The sequence below is a fragment of the Hemicordylus capensis genome, chromosome 5, assembly GCF_027244095.1.
Source record: "Hemicordylus capensis ecotype Gifberg chromosome 5, rHemCap1.1.pri, whole genome shotgun sequence".
Lineage (NCBI taxonomy): Eukaryota > Metazoa > Chordata > Lepidosauria > Squamata > Cordylidae > Hemicordylus > Hemicordylus capensis.
The window spans coordinates 13,939,846-13,965,485 of record NC_069661.1 but is presented as its reverse complement, the minus strand read 5'-3'; the positions used below and the strand labels follow the sequence as shown (position 1 = coordinate 13,965,485).

At 43.5% G+C, this 25,640-nt stretch overlaps 1 protein-coding gene across 3 annotated transcripts in view; it reads left to right on the top strand.

Moving 5' to 3' along the window:
- The window catches only part of FAM149A (family with sequence similarity 149 member A), a 63,519-nt gene that overhangs the window by 25,753 nt on the left and 12,126 nt on the right, over positions 1 to 25,640 (top strand). The window contains exons 1-10 of one of the 3 annotated variants that reach the window (XM_053252560.1): positions 6,950 to 7,201; positions 15,131 to 15,241; positions 16,481 to 16,613; positions 18,199 to 18,341; positions 19,007 to 19,150; positions 21,025 to 21,201; positions 22,310 to 22,500; positions 22,935 to 23,089; positions 24,051 to 24,154; positions 24,518 to 24,742. In XM_053252560.1, the coding sequence (XP_053108535.1) occupies positions 7,095 to 7,201; positions 15,131 to 15,241; positions 16,481 to 16,613; positions 18,199 to 18,341; positions 19,007 to 19,150; positions 21,025 to 21,201; positions 22,310 to 22,500; positions 22,935 to 23,089; positions 24,051 to 24,154; positions 24,518 to 24,742 (1,490 nt within the window). In that variant the 5' untranslated portion in view covers positions 6,950 to 7,094. Of the gene's footprint in view, positions 1 to 6,949; positions 7,202 to 15,130; positions 15,242 to 16,480; positions 16,614 to 18,198; positions 18,342 to 19,006; positions 19,151 to 21,024; positions 21,202 to 22,309; positions 22,501 to 22,934; positions 23,090 to 24,050; positions 24,155 to 24,517; positions 24,743 to 25,640 lie in introns of those variants that run through there. The other 2 variants (XM_053252559.1, XM_053252558.1) reach the window with 2 other exon arrangements.

The window sequence follows — 25,640 nt, the reverse complement described above, 5'->3', positions numbered from 1 at the left end:
TCTCTCTTGACGCAAGAGGAACAACAGAGGAAGGAGGGGAGAAAACAGGCAGGGATAAACAGGAAGAATAGGTGATTGTTTCTGTTGGATGTACTTAATCTCAGAGCTGGGATGAGGGGTAGGAGAGTGAAGCAACCACCTAGGGCACAGTATGCATAGGGACACAACGAATGGCCATTTTAACTATTAAGTATTATATTTTATAAGCATATTTTTAATATCAGAAAATTCCTCCCATAGTGGCACATGATTTATGATGCTCCAATTGCAGGCATTAAAATGAAGACCCAAAGCCTTTCAGTGGACTGTACCACATATTCGGTGATTTGTAGTCTGATGGAGAGAGGGGTTACCCAAACCATTATAAAAGGTGGATGGACATAGCTACAGTGTGAAACAAGAACCTCACCCTCCTGCTTTCAACAGCAATTCACTAATCCTATAGCCTGAAATGTATGCACGATCTAATTGCTTCTCAAGAAAGCTATAAATATTAAGTTGTTTATGGCAGGAAGGAATAGCAGGTTCCTGTTATATACAGAACTGGTTCACAAAACCATCTCAAAACAGGGAGTGCATGCTTGTGACAGGTGTGTCATCTGAACTCACCAACCTTTGGTTCCTGTGCTGGTTCCCAACTTCTTCCCAAGATTCTCTGCCCAACTTCAAATGTAGGCGACACATTGGGCAGAGAATCTTAGGTGGGAGTCAGGAACTGGCATGGGGGCCGATTTTGAGTGCCATGTACACTTTATACTTTCATTGGGAGTATTAATTTTCAAACTTTGCCCAGGGCACACAAATGTTTTCTCCCAGTTCTGCTTAAGTTAAGTTGAGAGAGAGAGAGAGAGAGAGAGAGAGAGAGAGACATTTAGTATCATGTGCAGTTTTTCCATGACTTGGTTTATATACATGCTCAGTGGAACTTCAAACCCCACTTCTCTCCCCTGGAAGTTATCCAGACATAGCTTTTAATTCGAACCTCCTCCAGAATTGAAGGTGTGAGTCCACATATTGGCCAGATTTCCCCCGAATCCCCTGCAAGTTATCGGGGAGCAGTCCACACACACAATTCGGGTTTTCAACTGCACCTGAATGTAGCTCAATTTATCTCGAGAGTAAAAAAAATCCACTATTTTCGGCTTTTCTGGGGAACAGTTTTAAGTTCGGAGTAAAGCCTCCCAATAAACCTGTGGTAAAACCTGGGCACTTCCCAGATTAGACCCTGCAACGGGGTCACATCGTATCTTGGAAATGTGCTTCCACACTTCCTGCTTTGTGACATTGCAGTCCCTTCGTGGACAGCAGGATTTGCATTCACATTTCCAATGCCTTGTTTCAAATTTAATCGCTGCGTTATAGAGCTAGGACATCATACAGTGGTCCCTCTACTTACGAAATTAATCCGTTCCGAATGCACATTTGTAAGTCGAAAAGTTCGTAAGTCGAAAAGCGGTTTCCCATAGGAATGCATTGGGAACGGATTAATGCGTTCCGGAGCCTAGAAAAAAGACCCAGACCCCCAGTAAGGCTTGCAAACTGCACAGGAACATTTCTTTTCAAGAATAAACAGGCAGTAAACAGGCAGGCAAGTCAAGGAAACCGCATGTAAAATTCGTAAGTCGAGGAAACCCCATCTAAAAATTTGTAAGTCGAAAAAACCGCATCTAAAACCGGATCTAAAACTGCCGTTTGTAACTCGAAAAATACTTATGTCGAGTAGTTCGTAAGTCGAGGGACCACTGTATATTCGGCATAAAGAAGTTGCTGCTTTTCCGGGTTGGTAGTTTCTGCGAGACTGCTCCCCCTGCTGTTTACGTTTCAAATGCGACTTGCCTGAACGGAGGCATTTTGCTGCTGTTGAGCAGCTAGGCTAGAAAGCGTCCTGCTGTGCATAAAACTGCTGGTGATAATCCTGTTCTTTCCATGATCACCAAGGACAAACGAGCATTGAGTCAGGAACCTCTGATCGTGCCACAGCTTCTTTTCAGCATGTGATTGTTCTATTGAATATGTAGTGTAAGCAATCATGAGTTGAAGAGTGCTTAGGTAGTTCCAGAATAACAGATTTGGCATTCCTGCTTTGGCTACACCAGAGTAACCAGATCCAGGTTCACATTTTGAATTAAGGTCTAGGGTAGGACTACATATTATCCATACTGAAGAAGCAAATGCAGCAGAAGCAGCAATTGGAAACACCCTCTGTGTGGTCATGTCCATATGGCTGTTTTTCCATTCAGTTAGTAATATGTAGAACAGCTGATCGAGTGAAAATTTTGCCTGGAGGTGAGTTTCCATGCCAGCACCTCCTGAGCTCTGTGCATCAAGCAGAAAAATAGCAACATGGAAAAGCCATCTGGGCATTTTCCAGATTACACACTGCAATGCACTCACACCATATCCATAAGTGCCCCTCCATATTGCCTGTGTTTCCACATCGGTGTCGCTACGTTGTCAGCAGGATGCAGGATGCACATTTCCCGTGCCTTGATTCGAATTTTAATGATGTGTTTTTGCCCTACAACGTTGTAAATGCACTGCAGGAAAGTAGCTACATTTTTCTGTTGTAGGAAGCCTTGCCCCGCATTTTATTCATTGTAGTGTTTTGCAGGTGGACAGTTCTTTGCCCCTGCCCGCCCATGCTTGCTCCCCCCATCCCCTCGCCTCAGGGAAAGCAACAGGCAGGGAGAAATCATGGCTTTCCCCTCCTTTTCTCCCACAAATCCCAAACCCCACACCTCCCTCCTCCTCTGCTTGCTTCCAACATAAGTGGAGCTTCTCAATGCAGAAGGGGAGGGAGGAGATCGGAGTGGTTTTATTATTATTATTTTTTCCACCAGGGCTCTTTTATGTATCCCCCTTTTAATTTGCTACTTTGGCCAGAGACTCATATTAGTGCAGCTGAGGAGATTTCTGAATCCAACCCTTTCTCGTGTACTTTTTACTGAAGAGGAAGCCCATTGAACCAAATCTTTTACTTCTGTGCAATCCCACTTGCTTAAGAGCCTCCTCCTCTCTTACAACTTTTAAAAAGGCAGTCAAGACACATTTGTTTACCCAGGCTTTTATTAGATACTGTTTTAATTGTTTGATTATTTTTTAATAGTTTAAACATTATTTTAAATTTTAAATTGCTGCAGTGTTTTAATCTTTTTACTTGTAAACTGCCGAGAGACTTGCGTTTTGGGCAGTATACAAATATGTTAAATAGATAAATAATAAATACTACAAGGCAAAGGGCAGAGAGAGAGAGAACAGTCACTTACTTAATAGGAAGCCCAATGAACTGAATCATGATTCATTTACTTCTGTGCAATCCCACAGCCCTCACTGGAGGGGCGGACCCCTCCCCCCTCCCCTCCCCTCCCCTCCCCTCCCCTCCTATCTATCTATCTATCTATTTTTCTGGAGGTGTGCTGCCACCATTCTTCCTCCTCAGGAGAAGGCCCGGCAGGAGGGAAACAGCAAGGATGATGGTGGAGTAGGGATGTGCAAACTGGTTTGGGGGGTTCAGGGTTTGGGGGTTCGGTTTGGAGATTCAGGGGTTTGGGTTAGAACCGAACCCCCCGCCCCAGTTCGCAATTTTTTAAAAAATTATTTTTATTATTATTTACCTGTTGCCCCTTTGGGGGCCTCCTAAAGGCCATGGGGGGTGTCCCCAAATGTTCCCCCTCCCACCACCGGCCTATTAAATCATTGCCACGGCCCATTTTAATAATCCTTCAATAATCCATTTTAAAGGCTGCCGTGGCGTGCATGCTCATATGGCCTCTGCAAAGCCTGGCATGGCCTAGGGCCTCGCAGGGACCATTTGCGCATGCGTGGTGGCCATTTTTTTGGCAGCCATTTTTTAAAAAAAATTTTAAAATTTTATACACACACACACACACACACACACACACACACACACACATATTTGTGAATGCCCCCCCCCAGTCCGGACCAGACTGGGGTGGGGGTTGGGGGTGCCGGACCAAAATGGTTCAATCAGATTCGGGTGCAGTTCGCACCTGAACCAAATCGGGCCGGCCGGTTCCATGCACATCCGTGTGGCGGAGAGGAGAAAGCTGCAGGGCTCCCCCGCCCTAGCAAGGCTCTGCCTGGGGCAGGTCCTTCCTTAGGGAGAGGCAACTGGTGTGATTGGCCCAGGCCCCACGTTTGGAGGGGCCCCACAGTGGTGGTGCCGCAGTGGCGGCCTGAACAGCCTGCCTCACTGCTCGCTCGGCTCCAGCCTCCCACCAGCCACGCCATCCAGTGGTGGGGGGCAGTAAGTGGTGGCTGAGGCAGTGAGCGGAGAGCAGCCTGCTCCCAGCAGCACAGCAGCTGGCATGGTTGCCGCAGTGGCGGTAGTGGCCAGTGAGCGGCGAGCAGCCTGCTCCACCTGGTGAGGCTGCCTGTGCACACGCCTCGGCTCTGTGGGGGGGAGCGTCAGCAGCCAGTGAGCAGTGAGCAGCCTGCTCCTCTCGGCGAGGCTGCCTGCACACCCGCCTTGACTCTTGGGTGGGAGCAGTGGCGACGACCGGCGAGCAGCCTGCTCCGCTCGGCGAGGCTTCCCACACCCCCGCCTTGGCGGGTGGAGTGGCCGCGGCCATCAAGTGGCAAGCCATCTGCTCCGCTCAGCGACAGTTGTTTTTACAGATGCAAAAGGAGATTGGGAATCGTTATTAGTAAGAATTGCCATTTTGACACACAGAGAAATGTAGGGTGTAATGTAGCCTATTGTGAAATTACATGAACAGGTCAGTAATACAGTAACATTATTATAAAATAAGACTCTGCCCATATAGACTTACGATCGAAGAAAAACAAGGGCTTTAGGAAGGAGAAGAGCTACACAAGGAAGGGAATCCAGAAGATTCTGCTATGGGCAAGTTCTCACAATGATCTGGGCTGGCAGGAAAGTGGGAATGCTAGATTCAAGCTGCATGTATGCTCCTGATTTTGTATCACAAGAAACTGGAAATGTAGGGCTTGCAATTGTGCCCAGCCCACATTGACCCCTAGGATTTGATCTAGGTTGGCTTCCCTGGGGTGGATGGGGACAGGGCATGACTGCAAACCCTACATTTCCAGGTCTGTATGACAAAATTGGGAGCATGCATGCTGCTTGGATAGGATTCATGCTTTCCCATCAACCTGGATCATCATGAGAACGTAGCACCCTAGGCAGAACGTTAGGATATATTAAGGGCATCAGGATAGTTTGCATATGGTTAAGAAATACACAAAAGTGCTAGGTTTTCTTCACAAATAAGTGTTGGAGATGGAGTGCGTCGACCTTTTGCACCAACTATCTGTTGGAGATGGAGTTCCAGTGCATTGACCTTTTGCACCAACTTTCCTAATGGCCACTAGGGGCACTGGGAGTAGAGATAGTGAGTAAGGGTCTCCCTAACTGTCCTACCTGTCTACTCTATGACCCCTGATCTGACTCTTCCACAGTTCCTTTGCTGAGTCACAATCCTTCCTTTCCTCCTAGAGAGAAGATGGAAACATAGCTCTCTCTCCTTACCTATTCATTATGTAGTCCTTTAGATTAGGATTAGGCTTTCCTATCCAAGTCTACTTAACCAATAAATACTTAATATTTAGTTCTACACCACCTTAAGTGGCACAGCGGGGAAATGCATGACTAACAAGCAGAAAGTTGCCGGTTCGAATCCCCGCTGGTACTATATCGGGCAGCAGTTATATAGGAAGATGCTGAAAGACACCATCTCATACTGCAATAGTAAACCCTTCCTGTATTCTACCAAAGAAAACCACAGGGCTCTATGGGCGCCAGGAGTTGAAATCGACTTGACGGCACACTTTACCTTTACCTTTAGTATTATTTAGTTCTACAAGCATCTCCATGTGTTTTCTCTAAATAGCTGCAACAATTAAACCATCTGCTACCTACTCTGCAACTAGAGTGTGTGTTCATTCCTCAGTGCTCTGCTGTTTTACCTACGGGGGTTAAAAATTAACAAACAGTAAGTCCCAATTTTGAGCATCTGCAGTGTGCAACCAACCTGTTCCACATGTCTAAACTGTATATTCTCCCTCCCTATCTTTGCTCTGAATTTTCCTAGCGTCGTTCATACCTGCAACTTATGGAATGTGGCAGAATTTTGAAGAAGAGCAAATCTTCCCACTTGCCTGTTTCCTACACAAAGGTATCTTTGGAGGAAAATTTGGCAAATTCATCACCGGACTTTAATCTTCATCCATTTGCCTTCAGTTTGAAAGGAGATGTGCAAAAGCATACATCTCCAAATTGCTACCAGTTCCTCCTCCCCTGCTTTTCCCTATTCTTGCCCTGGGCCAATATTTTAAATGATCAGAGCTGAATGAAGGAGCAATTCTATAGTGGTCACTATTTATGTATGTATTAAATCAGTTTGGGAGGTCAGGGGAAAGAAGGGCAAGTGTGATAACAGAAGCTAGAAACATTACCAAGCATCCCTGATTTGTTTTCCCTCAGAGTAGACAAACTACTTGCTGACTGACAGAAGGGGTATAATTCCAGTTAGTCAGATCCATGTCCTCCTCTGATGGACACACCAAACTCATTGTGAATCAAGATTCAATATGGGAAACAAACAGGAGTGAATTCTGTCTTAAATGTTACAGACCCAACATTCAGATTTCAAAAACGTCCGTTACAGCACAATTTGACTACAGTAGCATTTGCTGGCATTCCATTCCCCCTTTCCTCGTTAATGCAGCTGTTTTGGAATTCTGCTGTTCTCCACAAGAGCTCTGGCAAGAGCACTTTTCGAAAGCAGCAAGTGCCTGGAACAGAGTCTTAAACAGAAGTGGAGCAGGAGCAGCCTCTGGAGAAAGCTCGGTACTGCAGACATCCCTTCTTCCCCCTCCCTTCTCCCCCCCCCACACTACCCTCTCTCTCACTTACACACAATTATGCACACACATACACACACACACATCTCTCTCTCTCTCTCTCTCTCTCTCTCTCTCTGAGGGAGATGGAGGAGAATGTGCTGAAATGAAATGACTGTGTCTATGCGTGACAGAGCGCAAGCATATGAGAGAGCATGCAGAGCTTGTGAAGAGGGAGGGACAGAAAGCCTTCCCAGGCTGTGCTTTTCATGCGGTTTGTTAGCAGGGCACATGGCCCCTGTCATCTGCCCGTGGCTTCCAACAACCTTCAGCAGCGCGAGCGAGAACTTCTGGAGCCAGAGCTGGTTGTCATTGGGTAAGTCAGAAGGGCTGTGGCTGAAATGCCAGATTGCTCAAAATGTGACTCTGTGTGTCTTGGCTCTTAAGCGCATACACACAGCAACAATCTCAGCTTTAATGTATGTCATTGCCAGCCTTATGCACAGTTGGTGAAAGGTGGGGTGGGGGGCAGGGGAAGAGAAGAGGTTCTCTCAATGCATGTGGTGTAGTGCCTACCTGTAGCCAGCTTCCTGTGGTGGGTGACTGTGTAATTATACTGCTTGCTTGTAAACATTGCATTTGTAGTAGTAGAAGGTAAAGATCGCAGTGCAGTGCAGTATAGAATGTACAATGCACACACTGAGATTTTTTTAAAAATAAAAAAAATAAATTCATTTAATAGTGTAAAGCAAAAATGGTTTGCTTTGTGCTTTGCTAATGGGCTGGGCTTTAGACTGAAATCTTTTGTGTGCTTACAGGAGAGTAAATTCCATTGAACAGAGTGGGACTTGCTTCTGAGCAGAGGTGCACCTAGGTAGTTTTGGAGCCTGCAGCTAAAGGCCTTTGGAGGCCCCTGCTCCCTTGCAAATTAATCATCTTCATGCTCCGCTGGGTGACCATACCACCCCGGACACGAGGGTTTGGGGGCCCCCAGGGGCTGTGGAGGCCCTGGACTTCGGCCCCAAAGTGCAGGAGTAAGAGCACCTCTGCTTCTGAGTAAATATATATAGACCTGTGCTGTTAAATTCCAAGATGTGAGCCAGGCTACTCTTCTCATTCGGGAACATTCAAGTCACCCTAAAAGAGAGATGATAAATCCTATAACAGTCAGATATTACCTAGGTATCTGCATATCTCTGGGATAAATTCTGATTAGAAGAGCTTGGATGTAATTATCAGTGCTGTATTTCTATGTATTTTCTTGTACTCCAGAGCTGGGCTCTTCATATAAAATTATCACCAAGAAGGAATGTACTTTTGCAAAGATAATGATGTAACAATTTCAAGTCCATCATCCATGTCCCAACCTTGTGTGTCTTTTTTATAAGGATCCTAATGTAAATGAATGAATAACTTTATTACAGCTGTTAATCAGACATACAAGCAAATCAATAATACTACATTCAGATAAGAGCTCTGTCATATAGTGCACCCCAACCCATTAGCCATAATATAAATATTCATTTAAAATGTCAACTGGAAGAGTCTTTTAATCAGTAACTACCTTGTGAGTAAATGAATAAGCTACCGTGTACTTCACGGAAGTAAACAGCCTAGATGTTGATCTAAATGGTATGTTGCAGTCTTAGCAGGGAAAAGGACAAATTTTTCCACCATCATTTTAAGGTATTTCTTTTCCCAAGCCCATTTTGTGTGGTGAGAGGGAGCAGTGTTTGAGGATGTGGTTCACATTTGTTCATATGTAGTGTAAACAGGAAGAAAATTTCATTTCCTTTCAAAATAGTAAGCAAAAATGGTAGAAATAATATGATTTAAAAGTATGATTACTTGTTTTAGTGTGTGTTAACAGTTTTCAGACCATTTCAGATACACTGTACCCTTACAACAGCCCTGCAATGTAGGTCAGTATTATCTCCAGTTGGCATTTGGGGAGCTGGGGTAGAGAGAGGCATCCTAAGGCTATGAGGTCATAGCACATGTGAGATTCAGCCTGTGGTTTATAGCTCAGTTAGCCAGCCATGATTCTTCACCTGCTGCTTTTCCTCTTGCTTCCTTGGTGTGTTTTGAAGCTTTTAGTTTTGCAGACATTCTTGGTTTTCCTATCTGAAAAACCAAGGGCCCTTTTGTTCTTAAACAGAAAGTACGACTTGCATCTATATTGCAGCATGTTTAATATGAGCCTTTTAAGTATCCCTCTTACATTCTGAGAACAGTAGGGAGAATGATGAGCAGAGAACAAAGACTAGAAATGAACACCTGTGAATGCTTCTTAGTTCATCACAACTAAGCAGCTTTTAATCCCTCTTGATGGCTCATGTATTTTGCCTTTGATATAAACAATATTTTATATTATTGCTTACATTTGTATACAGTTTTCTAGCAAAAAAAAAATTGGCTCCTTGAGCAGCTTTTGTGGGCAAATCTCTATGCCTCCATAAAGGGATTCTAATCAATGTTTGTGCATGAATAAAGGCTCATCCAAGTGACGATCTGTTTGTTTTTGTTGTCATACAAAATATGAGGCACGCACTGTATTAAGCCTATACGTCAAATGTAGTCAACTGAAATGTGCGGCGAATAAACCCCGCTTTTTGCTGCTTGCTGGGAGTGGGGGAAGCAAATATTATGTATGTGTAAAATACATGGCATGCTACAATACATAGCTGGTGGGCTGTGTTCAGCTTTGTGTCTCAAGGTGTGCAGGTCTGCTCTGTGGATATTCTCTTGCTGTAGAAGTTGTATGCCTAAAGAATTATTCTTGCCTCCCCATTCTTGTAGTTCAAAATAATAGTAACGTATCTGCAAAAAAACCTCCAGACACTTCTAACAGAAGTGAATCTTGCAGACATTTTCCACATTTATCTTCATAGAGACCTTTTCTTTGTGAAACATCTTCCACTAACTCTTGCTATAAATCTTTCTTCAACAAGCATAACTGAATATAACCTATAAAATAGAACTCAACCTATTTGCCAGTTTGGAAGGATGTTTATAGACCCCTCCCTTAATCCCCCTCTCTTTCACATAAGAATAAATTTAGCAACTCTTATGCCTCATTGTATACAGTGCACATATGCACGTCATTCATGTGGGATTACTCTGTTGTGGAAAATGTGGCGACCAATAGAAAATGGCCAAGTATCTTATTCCACACCTTGAATGGAGTGTTGCAGCTTTTTGCGGTGCCATGCCTAAACGTCATATTTAATATAAACACTCTCTTAGTAAGCATGCTGTACACATAGTGAAAGTTAGCTGCTCATCCAGCAGTTCTTGTACTGCAGTTTAAAGCCACAAGCCAGTTAGGGGATAAGCACAAGATGCAACTGGTTTGTGATGCTCAGGGGTGGATTAAGCCTTTTGCTGCCCATAGGCGGCCAAGGATTTGCCGCCCTCACTGCTGCAGCGAGGGTAGGGTGGAGGGAGAAATCTGCAGTCCTATGGGCCTTTTTTCTCCTTAAAAACATAGGACCTATCTGCAGTCCTATGGGCCTTTTTTCTCCTTAAAAACTGCCGCTATGCGCAGCAGGATGAGGTCAATGAAGGCCGAGGGGAAAGCTCACCTGACCAGCGAAGGAAAGCTCCTTCCATCTCTCCTGCACCCTTCCAAATGACTGCACACCCCATCTGCAGTCTGTTATGGGCCTTTCTCCACATGGGGAGAAAGGCCCATAGGACTGCAGATAGGCCGTGCAGTCATTTGGGAGGGAAGAGGGAAGATGGAAGGCTCTGCCACCTCCACTGTTCCCAGGATGACAGAGGTGGCAGCGAGAGCTTCTTCCATCTCCCTCCCAAATGACTGCAGGGCGCATCTGCAGTCCATTACGGACCTTTCTGCACGTGCGGAGAAAGACCCATATGGACTGCAGATGAGAGGGGGAAGATGGAAGGAGCTCTCCCTTGCTGTTTTCGCTGCCCACACAGTGGCATTGCTAAAAGGGGGAACTTTCCTCTTGGCCCACTAACATCCTCCCTGCTGCAGCCGCTGCCGCCCTGTCACATTTTAAAGGTAAAGGGTGCAGCATTTTAAAGGTAAAGGGTGAGACTCTCCTCTCACCCACTTCCCCCAGACACCACTGTGTGGCCTTCGCTGACCTTATCCCACTGTGCATAGAGGCAGTTTTTAAGAAGAAAAGCAGGGGGCCTTCCCCTAGCTCCCAGAGAGGAAAATTTGCAGCTCCTTAAATTTTGCCGCCATAGGCAAGTGCCTACTCTGCCTCTGCTTAAATCCGCCACTGGTAATGCTGGCACAGAGCTTTGAGCAAACAACAGCATAACTCTTTCTTATGCTGCCATTGTGGACTGCTAATGATTTACTTCTGTGGCAGTGTCACCGGTTTTTAATCAGTACGTAAGCAGAAATTAGTATAAGCCATGTATACTGTACTAGCAGATCAGCAATTGAAGGCCCTTAGGCCATAACCTGCCCCTAGCTGCCACTCTAAAGACAAAAAGAGTCATATAGAAAGCAACTTCTAGTAACAGAAATTGTTAGCAGGCCACTTGAGGGTGTGGCGGTGGGGTTTATGATACTGGTTGTTCATCACCTCACTGCCTTCTCCATGTCTCTTCAGGAAAACTAATTGGTGATCAGGTATGTGCTCTCTCATGCAAGATCTGATGCATATGTGGTGCTGGGAAGGTAAAACATTACTTGCCCATGTGCCTTTCCACATAGCCACCTTCACATTTAAATCTGGTTCTTGACTGCTGCACCTATAGTGTTAGTATGTCAGGACCAGGGTGGTGGGTGTGATAGCAAAGTTGATATGGGCCCTGGGACAAGAAGTGGAGATGCCCTCCCACCTCCTTATCCCTCCCCTGGGATTTTTACACACAGCAGGCTTTACCACAAGTTTACTGGGAGGCTTTACTGCAAACTCAAAGTTGTCCCCAAACGCAACACAAATAGTGGATTTTTAAAAAAAAATTATATCCTGGATATAAATTGGGCTACACTCTAATGTGCAGTGAAAAACTCAAATTGTGTGTGAACTGCTCCCCAGTAACTCACAGGGACTTTGGGGTAAAACTGGCTGATATGTGGATGTACCCCCTCCATTCCGGAGGAGATGTGAGTTAAAGGGCTTTAAAAGCTCCGTGTAAAAAACTTCCTGACTCCCTCATTTTGCTCCAGAAGAATGGTAAGAACATAGTGAAGAACAAAATGTTCTTGGCACACCCTCTTTCTAATTCTAATGTAAATAATATCACACATTCCTCACACACTGAGACTTTCACACTTGTGGATGCACTATCACATCATCTCATACTTTCATGCAACATCAACAATGCTTTTTTAACCGCCTGTTTTTACACACACGAGAGAGAGAGAGAGAGAGAGAGAGAGAGAGAGAGAGAATAGTTTTACTCTGTTCTTTTTAACAAGGTGTAATGAATAGTGGATTTAAGCCCAGCCTTTGTCTCAGAGCAAGCCCACATGGGGGAAAGAAAAGTGCTGATCATTCCCTCCATGTTTGCTCAACAAAGGCTATTCTTTTAAAACTCAAAACTGTCCCTTAAAACTCAAAGCTGCCACCACACCCACTTTTAACAGACTTTAATTCCTCCCTGGTGTGGGCGAAATTCCAGGGAAACTCTCCTTTGTTTACCAATGGGAAAATACAGAAAACCTTCCACGTGCTGTCTACACATGAATAGCAAACTTGGTAGGTTGCTGAACAATTAACATTGAGGCATGTTTGCACCAGAGTAAAACCCCTTTCCCCCTGAGTTAACAATCCACTTAAAGGCAGGTAAAATATAAAGAACAAAAAAAAAGGAAAAACTTTATTCAAAATACTACAGACTGCTTCAGTCTGAGGCTCTCTCAGCTTTATTCATTCATTCATTCATTCATTTGTTCATTCATTCGTTCATTCATTCAATTTCTATACCGCCCCTCCAAAAATGGCTCAGGGCGGTTTACACAGAAAAATAATCCATAAATAAGCTTTGAGTTACAGGTAAAAAGAAATACTCAGTACTTTACAAGATTATGTCCAAAGAACACCCCAGCTGGTATTTGGAGTGGCACGCTTTAAAAATTGTGGTTACCCCGTTATAAGGATAATTCAAAATGCACCCCCAGTTGCAAGGAACCTTTAAAGCACCTTTACAGGGTACAGAGACTTCTACAGCCCCCTAGTTGGATACAGAGGACTCTGGTTAGAGTTTCTTAGAAGGTTACATTACAAAATAAAACACAATAGACCAGGCATAAGGATTTGCAAAGCACAGAAGGAAAGTAAATCGTCTCACGCAGGCTAGCTATCACACCATTCCCTTTCTAAGTCTTTCCAAAGCCAAAATCCCTTGGCTTCCTTTCTCTATGAACTCACCCCAAACTTCAGGAGAGAATTCAAGCTTCCTGCAATCTGGTCTCTCAAGGATCTGCAGATGCCCTTTCATGAGAGCATTCTCCAGGCTGGCTGTTGGCCATGAGACAGCAAGACTTCATTTCCAGTGCTCATGAAGCCTGCTCTCCATCTTCTCTCATCGCCCTCCTGGGTCCTCAGAACAAAGACTCCCTTCATTTCCTGCCGCCAGGCCCTCTAGGTCCCGATCACCATGTGCTGAGTGGCTGATCTCCAGAGGTCACTGCCTGACAGACAGGACAAGGTTCACTCTTTAGGGTAAGGGAGGGGCTGATTGCTACACAAGGGCAGGATTTAAAAGGGTCCGTAAGTGCCTTTGATGAACCAAGGATGTGTCAATGAGTTGGGGAGGCAGTAGCGGGAGAGCGAACTGTTGCTCATCTGGTGGACCAGGGACATTTGGCCCCCACAACTTGCCCATTCAGTTATAGCTAGTTATGGCCCTGACTGGGATGGCATTCCTTTGGGCCATGGATTCTTGGTGTACGAACATACATAAGTAGTTTCTGAGAGCCCAGTATAAATGTGAAGCCATAGCACTGGTCAGCAGTAGGGATGTGCGAAACGTTTCGGATACAAAATGTTTTGTACCCAAAACAGCCTGTTTCGGGTGTTTTGTAGACAAAACAAAACACCAATTTTCCAGATCCAAAAGTTTTGTATTCAAAACAAAACGTCCCTGTTTCGGCTACAAAACGTTTTGTTGTTTCGGACCTCCATTTTGTGGTGATCTCTGAGTCAGTCTCCATTTTGTGTTTGACATCTCTTTGAATTTCCCACCCTTCCAGCCTTCTGATCAGTGACCTAAATCATGGGCTGACCTGCTGACAATTCCCTCCTTGTTCCCCATTGGCTCTTTTACTTCTTCCCACTCTTTACTGACCCCACATTGGCCAGGGGAAGGGTTGCTAACCTATGGGGTGCTGGGTTCTGCTGTTTCTGTGGTGTTCTGAGTATAGATTCTCTGGTAGCATATGAGAGTGGATTCTTGTTTTTCACTGAAAATCTCATGCTACCAGAGAATCTACAATGAACACCTCAGAAACAACAAAACCCAGTACACCACGGGCTTGTGGGTGTGGGGGTGGTTGGCACCCTATGTGCACTACACAACCCCTCACTCTGGGCAACCCCAGTGCCCCGCAAGTGGAATTATGGGGCTGCTGAAACCTCCATTATTCCCCATGGGAGAAATCTTAAAGACACTTAACCTTCAACAAATCACAAAAGATCAGCCCTTTGCCCAATTCCTTTGAAATAATTCTGGAAGTTTCCTTGCCCCCATTGGGCACTACCACCCACCACACTCTGCTCTGGGTCATCCCTTTCCCCTTGATTTGAAGCAATACATTTGCTGGAATCCCCATTATTCCCTATGGGAAAATTCTTAAAGATGTGTAAACTTTAAAAAAATTCACAAAAAAAATCAGCCCTTTGCCTAATTCCTTTGAAATATGGGTGGTAGCTTCCACCCATTGGACACTACTACCACCACCCACTCTTTTTGCCCTGGGACCCTTTTTAAAAATCCAAATCGATTCGGATTCAGATTCAGAAAATTTGGCTACAAAACAAAACAGGGCTGATTCAGATTCAGAAAATTTGGGTACAAAACAAAACGGGGATGTTTCGATTCGGATACAAATCAAAACAAGAAAATTCCAAAATGCACACCCCTAGTCAGCAGTTTTAACCACCCAGTGCCATGTGTAAATCAGGCCTACAAAATGAAGATTCACAAGTATAAGCCTCTCTTAAATCTTGAGACATTGTTTTATTTTGGTACCTGGGTTCTGTACAATGAAGTTAAAGTTGGAGAAGGGGCACAAAATGTTGGTTACATATAGGAAAGTTGAATTAATCACATCTGTTTTCCTTTCCTTTCTTTTCTTTTTGTCTTCTTCCAGAAAAGGACTCTCTAAAGGATCTGCAGACCGTTGCTTTCAAGGAAAGAGTGAAAATTCCCTTCCAGCACCATTTACAAGAAGTGTACAAGAAGCAATTGACAACTATACTTTGTATGCATTATGTTTTGAGATAAATATTTATTTAACAATAAAATAAGCTAAGTATGGGCTAAAAGTGTCAAATTTAAAAATATGCTTTTAAAAATGTAGAAGTTGACATTGCCTAACACTCAGCACAGGAGTGTGTGTCTTTACATATCTCAAAGCCAGCTCAACACAAATTCTGATCTAATGTTATGGGGAAATTTCAGATATTGGGCAATAGCTTGATCCTGGGCTTTTTTTTTTTTTTTTTTTTGTTAGATAGATCCATAGAGTTCTCCATATTGAACTGATTTTGTGAAGAAATTGAAAGTATAGCAGGTACAGTAATGCTGACTGGATGCTTTAATCATTTGCTGCTATTAAATAGATTATGGCCAGGATCCAACTGCGGTTTCACATATCCATGGCCGGACAATTGAGACAGAACCTCGGCATAGGTGGGTCCAGAAAGGGTTAAGAATTGGGTATCCGCAGTTCTTAGGTAGTCAGAAATGACCTCCGAGGTCATTTCTGGCCATCATTTTGCTTAAAGGAGCCATTTTGTGGCTTGTTTGTTTTTTTACAAAATCCCTACGATTTTTTGCAGCAAACTGACAAAATTGCAGGGGCATTGCTGGACAGCTGGAGACCCACAGAGCATAGTACAGCACTTTTGCTCTATTATTTCTGCATTTTAAAGCATATTTGTTTTGCCCTCCGGGAACCTAACCCCCCCCATCTCCATTTATTCAATGCCTCATTAACTGCTGTTCTGTTATTCATGCATTCATTCAATTTCTATACTGCCCTTCCAAAAATGGCTCAGGGTGGTTTACACAGAGAAATAACAAATAAATAAGATGGAACCCTGTCCCCAAAGGGCTCACAATCTAAAAAGAAACATAAGATAGACACCAGCAACAGCCACTGGAAGTACTGTGCTGGGGGTGGATAGGGCCTGCTACTCTCCCCCTACTCAATAAAGAGAATCACCACATTAAAAGGTGCCTCTTTGCCCAGTCAGCAGGGGTATCCATGGTTGTAGCTGAGAAAGGAACCCCCACGGATAATGAGGTCAACCTGCACTCAGCGGGACTTCATACTTTGTAGCAGCTCGAAGTTCTGAGCAAGGAGCAGTTTAAGTCTGTCTTATACCACTTTTGTGGGTTGCTACAGGCACATGTACAACTGTATGTGCACTCAAACATGCAACGTGAACCATAATTTTAAACATTGCTTTTGCTTTTGAACTGTTTCTGTCCATAGTGTTTCCGTTTCATCGCTCTCATCTAGTGGACAAACAACACCCACGGACTTGAATCATTCCTGGTCAGGGATACAGAGCTGTACTACTGGCCCATCTACTGAAAGAAGCTCCGTTTACTCCTGGAGGGATGATGTATGTCACCATTTATTATTAACTGTTTTTGTATGTCCTCTCTGAGAAAATCTAAAATCTTATGTTTTTGTGTCCTTTACTTGCATGCCTTGGTCTCAACTACTTTTGGAGGGAGGCCAGTTTTTTGAACTTAGCTGCATCACAAGCCTCAGTTCTCCATTTGTGTATTGAATTTGAGTAACACGCTAAGACTTGGGGCTAGGAACATAGGAAACTGCCATATACTGAGTCACACCATTGGTCTATCTAGCTCAGTATTGTCTTCACAGACTGGCAGCAGCTTCTCCAAGGTTGCAGGCAGGAATCTCTCTCAGCCCTATCTTGGAGAAACCAGGGAGGGAACTTGAAACCTTCTGCTCTTCCCAGAGCGGCTTCATCCCCTGAGGGGAATATCTTGCAGTGCTCACACATCAAGTCTCCCATTCATATGCAACCAGGGCAGACCCTGCTTAGCTATGGGGACAAGCCATGCTTGTTACCACAAGATCAGCCAATCTTGACCTGAAGTGGGCAATCTGTGATTGGTTCTTGTGATCCCCCCCTGCCCCCGATGCTAAATACATCTCCTTTTCGAACCTGAAAAATAATGCTGAGAAAGGGAAGTTTGATCCTTTCCTCATGATATTTCCCCCAAACAACTGCTCCCTCCCAGCTGCTTATTTATCCATGAGGCAAAATGTATAGGCATCTATGGAGGGGGGAGTGTCTTAGTGTGATAAGAGCATGGGGCTGAAGTCACCCTAGGTCAAGTTAATGTTGAGGACTTTATTTCTAAGAAAATGGCTTAAGATAGCCTCAGATCACAGATCAGGCATCTCAAAGCATCTAAGATTAGGGATAAGGTACAAGATGCTAGTGCAGTTCCATTACTCCTGGTGTTCTGCCCCTATATAAACTTCAGTCAGTGCTGCTGAGCTAGCAATATGCTCTAGTCCTACAGGATGAGTGAAAATGATCTTGATACACAGCCTTTCATCAGATCATCAGAAGGATTTCTGTGCCAGGGGCAATGCCACACGATTCTGCCTCCCTTGCCAAATAATGAATTTTGAGGTAGTTTCAGTGGTGACCCAGGCCACTGCTTGCTACTTCCCAGCTCCCCAGCATGACTCTTCAGTGGAGTCATGTTATTTGGAGCTTAACTCATTTACTGAAACAATATTTCCATGGAATTCCATTCAGCATACTAAATAATGTTTTTAAGATGAGTACTTTTTCTAATTGCTAAATTCAATTTTATATTTATTCATTTAGTTAGTTAGTTAATCTATACCGCCCTTCCAAAAATGGCTCAGGGCGGTTTACACAGAGAAATAATAAATAAATAAGATGGATCCCTGTCCCAAAAGGGCTCACAATCTAAAAAGAAACACAATATAGACACCAGCAACAATCACTGGAGGTACTGTGCTGGGGGTGGATAGGGCCAGTTACTCTCCCCCTGCTCAATAAAGGGAATCACCAGGTTAAAAGATGCCTCTTTGCCAAGTTAGCAGGGGATATACCCAGTAACTAGTCTCTCATAACATTTTATTCAGCTTCAAATGAGTTTAGAAATATTATTTGAAAATTTTAAAATCCTTAGGAATTTGATAAAGCTAACACGCAGAGAGTGCATCAGTTGTTCTGGGATGTGGATGAAATGCTGTTTGAAGGAAAAGTGGGTTCCCAAACTGAGAATCTGAAAGCAGAATGCAAAGACTGGACGAACAGATCTCTTCACTTAAGGCAAGTCTATATGTCACTTGTTTGTTTGATCTAAGTCAGTATATGAAATACGATTTTCTAGCAGCATTTCCACTCAAAACAATTCCACTCAAAACTAGATTTTTGTCCATTGGTTTGAACACTAAACCTCATTTGATTTCCATCATTATTGGGTTATAGTCACCAACATTGCTGATTCAGATGTAATACTAATTGCTTGGCACTCTATGGATGAGTCTAAGGGAGGTGTGGGCTTGCACACTTCTCTCTTCCCTCCTTCATGTGAGAGAGGTAGAGTGAAAGCTGCTGTTTTTGCTTAAGAACAAACCCATAGCTCACCATTATGTATAAACTCACGGAACTGTGGTTTGTCTATAGTTCATTAAATTCATTTGTAACATGAATCTGCCATTTGTTTTAAAATGAAAGTTTAAAAAAAAAATCTTCCTGCATACACCAGGGAGGAGGAGAGAGAGCAGGAGAACCCATGAGCACTTAGCTTCCTTAGATTCAATCTCTTAAGTGTTAAACCATGGTTTAGTGTTATATCTGTATTGGGCCATTAACTTTCACCATCTAAAGTTCCAGTTTCATTATGTTGCTAAGTAGTATATATAATTTTTGTTTAACTGCATATATCTGCATTTGTTTACTTTATTAGCAAGCTTACATTTGTTCTTTTTCAGGATCTTGGGAAAACAGCTCCTTTTTCCTAAAGATGAGGGCTTTCAGCATTATCAGAGCAGAAATGTCAACTCTGTATACTCTCGATCCTTACCTAGTCTGAGTCAAATTACTGGCAATATGAAAGAGTATGTTGGTGCTTTAATGTAAATTCTCCTTTTATTTTTTGATGTTACATATTTTTAAAATATAGTGCATATTTTATGTATTGCTTAAAGGTAGCAGAATGTCATTTACCTATATTGAGGCAATAACAAAGTGTGTTGGTTGTGCCATCGAGTCGGTGTCAACTCCTGTTAACCACAGAGCCATGTGGTTTTCTTGGTAGAATGTAGGAGTGGTTTACCATTGCCTTCTCCCACGCAGTATGAAATGATGCCTTTCAGCAGCTTCCTATATCACTGCTGCCCAATATAGGACTTTCCCATATTTGGGGAAACACACCAGCGGGGATTTGAACCAACAGCTGCCTGCTCTCTATGCAGGTTGTTTTCCCACTGCACCTTTAGGTGTGTAGCCCAACATTAAACAAACAATATAGGTTATTTGTAAAAGCAACAACGACTTCATTGTTATTACTTTGGATAATATTGCAACTGCCTTAGCAAAATGAATAACTGTTGCTTCTAATAGATGAACTATAAATGGAAGAATTATGTTGCTGTTGGACCTTCCCGCTGGCCACGGGGGCCCCCAAGTACTCACCTGGTTGGGGGGGGGGCGGCAAGGAGATGGAGGCAAAACAGCCCCTGGGTACAGGCAAAGTCAGCTAGGACCCTACACAGTTGTCAAGGAGAGCCAGGACACCCAGGAACCCACAGACCGTGGAAGGGCCACCATGGCCCAACTGGTTGTCCCCGGGGGATAAAGAGGAGAAGGCAAGGCCTCAACAGCTGGCAAGACAGGCAACAGCTGAAGGAGGGAGGATGCAGGCATCTGCATTGGAGAGGGCGGGGTCAGGAGAGGGTGGTTGGGATTGCCCTGATTGCAGGCCTTTATTTAAGGCTTGGAGGGCCAGCGATTAGGAGGTCTGGAGAGATGGGAGTGATTTGGACCTAGAGTCGCCCAGTGAGGAGCAGTCTTACCCCTCTCCCTGACAGCTGGTAGAGGAATAGGGTGACAATTAACTCCCTCACCAGCACTCCTGAGGCCACTTCCACAGCCTACATACAGGATCAGAGGAAGGGAGGTGGTTGGAGACTGTGATCCCAGGCCAGTGCATGACAATTGCATATTAAAACCTTAATAATAATAATAAATAACATGTTGGGTGCAGGGCTACAGGACTGGACATCCATTTGGCACACGGAACATTACCTGTGCAGTAGCTTGCAAGGTAATGTGTAGGAACCTGTCAGACGTAATTTGTAAAGTGAATCCTGTGGTTGCTTAGCAACCATAGTTTCCCTCTCCTCTTGGACCTGTTAAAATCATGAGGCATAGTCTAGTCTGCAGCATCTGGAAAAGGTGTCTGTGGTAGGTACTATAGTCCATTTAGAGCACACTTCTGAAGATGTAGGATTAGGTGAACTTTTATTAGGACACTGTTTCATTATTTATTATTTTTCTACATTTCTGGTTGAAAAAACTGCATTGCCTTTCCTTTGACTTCTCTTGTTGCCTGGGAACTTTATAAACATGTTGCTTTAATAGTTTAAAATCATTTCCCTATAAACATTAGCATACTGTACACTTTTTGGAATGGGCTTTGGAATATGCTCCCTGCTGAAATAAGAGCTTCTCCTTCTCTGTTTTCAGGAAGACCCTCAAGACTCTCTTGTTCTTGCAGGCTTTTAATTAGAATTGTAACAATTGTAATAATTTGTTTTAATAACTGTTTTATACTATTGTTTTTATTGTGTCTCATGTATTTTAATCTGTCTTGACTCTCAAATATTTTAAATTTTGTATACCGCCTAGAGATGTACATACCAGGCGGTATACAAATAAGATAAATAAATTCTGATTTTGCATCTCCCCCTACCCACCCCAACACAATGTGTATTAAAATGTCTTTTAGGTTATGTGTCTCGGGCTCTAGACTTATTCCAGAAGCTTCACCAGTGCACAAGTCCTTCAGCTCTAACTTACCAGGGATGCCTTTAGCTGAGTCATCTGTATATTCATTTTTGGAAGAAGAAATCTATGATGTAGAAGGGAAAATTGAAGAGTATCTTGCCTTTGATAATAAGGATCTGTAAGTGTTCAAATTTATTAATACAGTGAAGAATTATTTTGATAGACTTAAAAAGGGGGTCAGGTTTCTCTATAAGGCTTGCACTTGCAGCCATACTGGACATGACGTTAATCAAGTATGTAAATAGGTGTGATGCTCTCCCCCCCACATCCTATATTGGGAACATTTCTCCTGCCACAGTTCTGATCTTAGGATGGGAAGCTGCCACCGGTGTCAATGGCCTCCTTGCACCTGCTATTCACACATGCAAAAGAACAAGCAAGGGTAAACAGCATGGTTAAAGTAATCTCGTTTGGCCTTCACCACTCAATGGCAAATGCACATGTACCACCAACCACTGTGTGATCAAGTGACAGGCAGTTGAGGCCAGTCTGTAGGATATAAGAGGCCAGAAACATGTTGGTCATGTGCTTGTAAAGGACCTCTTTACATGTGTAGTAAAATGTTTTGTATGTAAAAGTAGAAACATATTGTGAAAAGTGAGCCTCTATCACTCTTGAATTTAAATGTGCTGAAATTATTGCTCATTTTTAGGCAAGTCCTGAATCCAAACTATAGGCTCTTTCTTTAATATGATAGGATGATATAATTAGACTGTTAATAATAACTAGTACTGTTGGCAATCTATATAATTATTTTACTAAGCCAGTGTGTGGCAGGCAGAAATGCAGGGCCGGAAATGCGTGGGGATATTTGGCGGGCGGAAATGTGGCAACGGAGGCAGGCCCAGGTCTGGTCGACGGGAGGGGGGGGAAAGAGAATGGGGGGGGCAGAAGCGGATGGCGGTGGCAAGGAGGAGGCAATGGCGAAGTGGCAATGGTGATGAGGAGAGGCGGCTGGGCAGACAGTGGAGCCGCATGGGCCCAACCCGGGCCAGCCGTGGTGAGGAAGCAGTGGTGGTGGTGAGGAGAGGCAGCTGGGTGGGTGACGGAGCCGTGCAGGCCCGGCCGTGGTGAGGTGGCGGCTGGGCCGCCAGGAGAAGGAGGTGGGCTGTGGAGGAGAGACTGGGGCAGAAGGTGGGGGGGAGGGGGAACCACCGGCCTCAGAGTGCGCACAGATGCTCTGTGCAGGGTTGGTTAGTAAAGCTTTAATTTGCTTCAACCATTAGTGATGATGAGAGTTTGGAACAAAAGAAATCTCCGTTTGCCCAAAAGAGGACCAAATATGGCATTCCTCCTGTTTCCCCCAATGCCTGTATCAAAGACACCGTGGCTGCTGAAGTGTTTGATCATGTCTGGAAGAATGTAATTGGAGTTCTGGAAGAACTAATAAGAAAATACTGGGAATCCTCTATTGCAGGTAACTGGAATATTATAGAAAAGCCATTGGTGGAAACCTTCTTGAAGTAGTTTCTTTTATGATATATTATCAGATATGTAATTTAGTTATTCTTACACACACACACACCCTGGGTATTTTCTGTATCAGTATCCAGTCTGGTGTACATCTTATGCTAGGAGCTATGGTTTACATTAATTTTATGGTGATGCACATTTAACACAACACAATGGTTAGTATTAGGAAGGGAAGGGAAAATCATTCCACAGACAGGAACAAGCTTGTGTGTCTGAACTTGAAGCTTGTTCCAATTCGCAGTGAAGATTTGTGGAGAACCAGTATTTTATGTGCACCAAAATAATTGTAAATGTGTGCATCATCAGTTGTCATAAGCATATTAAACCCTGTTTATGTGTGTGTTTGATTCATGTTTGGGTGTTTTAATGATGACCTAGAGAATGACAAGCGAATGGAGAAAATGAAAACTATTGGAAATAAATTACATCATCTATCAGTTTCCCGAGTTATAATGGATACATCAAGTGTGCCCCCATCAAGAGGGTCAGAGGCTCGAGGGACATCTTTTGGCTTGCATTTGGTCCCATCACAGGTAAAAGAAACTGTACCTGAAGACTTTGCAGCAATAAATTATACAGGCTGATATATAAATAAGCTGCCATCTTGATAACAACCTCCTTTCTTTTTACTCTTAACCTGAATCATGAATCAAATTCATGATAATGCATTTACTTACTATACAGCATCTACTGTTTGCAGTGCTTTACAAATAATAATTCATAATAACTAGCTGGGTGCAGACCATCTGCGCCTCCGCCGTCCCACTTATTTCCCATCCCCTGCCTGTGGTTTCTGGCCAGCCAGAAAACTGGGCTCCACCTCCTCCCACCCTCCAATTCCCGGCATCTGGGCCAGCCTGCCGCCACCTGCTCCCACCGCCGACCACTGGCGGGAGCATCCCACTTCTTCACCCCCTGCCCGTGGTTTCTGGTGGGCTGGCCGGAAAGCCAGGCCACCGCTCCTGCAGCCAGAAAGCCAGGCTGTTGCTCCCGGTGGCTGGGCTGGCCCGTCACCGCCACTGTCTCCCTGTCCCTGTCACTATCCACCAGGCAGCTGCTCTCGTGAGAGCTGCCACACATGGGATTAGCGACGGGTATGCCTAGGAGAAATAAATATATAGATATGTTCAGGTTTTATTCAACCATGTCCAGGACCTGATTCTCATGTTACCGTTGCGGTGTTTAGGGGTGTGCACGGAACCAGGTTTGGCGGTTTGGTTCAAAATTCAACCAAACTACCAGTCCATGAGCTGGTTCAGTCGAACCAGTTCAACCCAGTTCAAGGGCTACGCTTATGAAGGGAAATCCGATAAAGATGTTTTAATGTAAAACATTATTTCCTTTTGTGTTTATGTTGGACTCTCTTGTATATGAGCCGTGTGGAGTTTTGCTTGCTGGTCCCCTTCCCGCCCAATTTTGCATATTTCTTTTAGGTCTTCTGATATATTTATGAACAACCCTGAAAGAGTTAATGTATTTGCTTCTATTCTTCAGATTCACCGGTTCCCTAGCAATTTGTACAGTGATTTAAATGGTGTCATGACAATTCAAGCTAAGCCGTTGCAGCAGAGGCACTCGGGCTTGGCAGAGAAGACACAGTACGTGTTGCAAAATATTTCAGGATCACATATTACTATCGCAGTGGATGGTCTGTTTGATTGATTTTTGATTTGTATTCTGTTGCATGGTTCCACAGAGCCTTGATGAAACCAATCCCAAGCTGCAAACTGCCATAAGTTTTTTAAATTTGGCACTATAGAATGTAATAAATAAATAAATAATGTTCTGTAATGTTGGCCTTGTGAAATTTCATTTTAAAGATGCCATTAAATTGCTTGTGGACTCTTGGTGCATGTGTGAGAGGAGAAGTAATATCAAGGTGTGGGAAATTCTATGGGGCTTAAATTTTACATGTGGCATTGATATTACCTGAAATTTGCTTCTTCTTTTTTTGGCTTCAGAAATGAACAGGAAGACAAGCCACAAGGTGTAGCTTCCAGTGTTAACTCAGTACGCAATCGGCTGGGCCGAATAACTGACAGCAGTGTTCTCTCATCATCTCGAGTATTGCAGGGGTCCTCTAGGAAAATGCCAGGCCATCGTAGGCTACCATCAATTGCAGCAGATCCCCAGCGCTCAAAGACCCCCAATGTTTACAGTGATGAAGTCCTTAGGGGGACAAAACTGTGAGGCTCTATTTTTATTCTTTGCTACCATGACCTTTGACACTAGATTGAGCTTAAACAATAAGTGTTTGGTCAGGGCTTGATTGTATTACACAATGACAGAAATTGGCATTGGAAGCAAAATTCTGCATCCTAAGAATCCAACTCGGATTTTTACATAGAGGTGTGAAGATAGTGTTGAAAGTATGTGAAATCTTGAAGAAGTAAATCTGAGATGGATCATTCTGCAAAATATAGCCATTCTTGGTATCTAATTAGGATTTGGCCTGGTGCAGAATCTGAATTGATTTTTTGAATCCCTGATATACACAGCCATTAGTCTGGTGGTGCCTTGTTCCAGGTGAATTCAGAATTAATGGTTTGATTTATGAAAAGTTTTGTATGAGAAATAGAGGAAAAACTAAATTTGTCCAGACAGTGGGCAACCTGAGCAGTGAGTGCTCAAGTTTTAAGCAGTAGTAATGCATTCTTGGAGAGTGTCAAATCTTAAATAGGTGTCCTGTCATAATGTAATATTTCTCTATACATAACAGGAACTCCATTGTCCATGGATTGCATCAGATTAAGGAGGATGCAAGTCTGTGCTTCTCTAAATAGCTCCTGCAACTTTGAAGGAACTGAAATATACAATCAATCAATCAACCTTTATTACGGTCAGAGACCAGCATAAAATTATACAAGTTAAAATTTATCTGCTAAAAGTATGAGAAAGTAAAGGTGATTGCTAATAGGGCTAAAATTAGACTAAATATGGTTTAAAAACAGGTTAAGATACACATTAATAATAATAGAACTAAAAGTACTAAGAATAAGGAAGATAAAACAGCACTATTTCTGTTATAAAATGCACAAAAAAGCTATAAGTGATTAAAAGAGTTTCTATTATAGGAAAGCATAA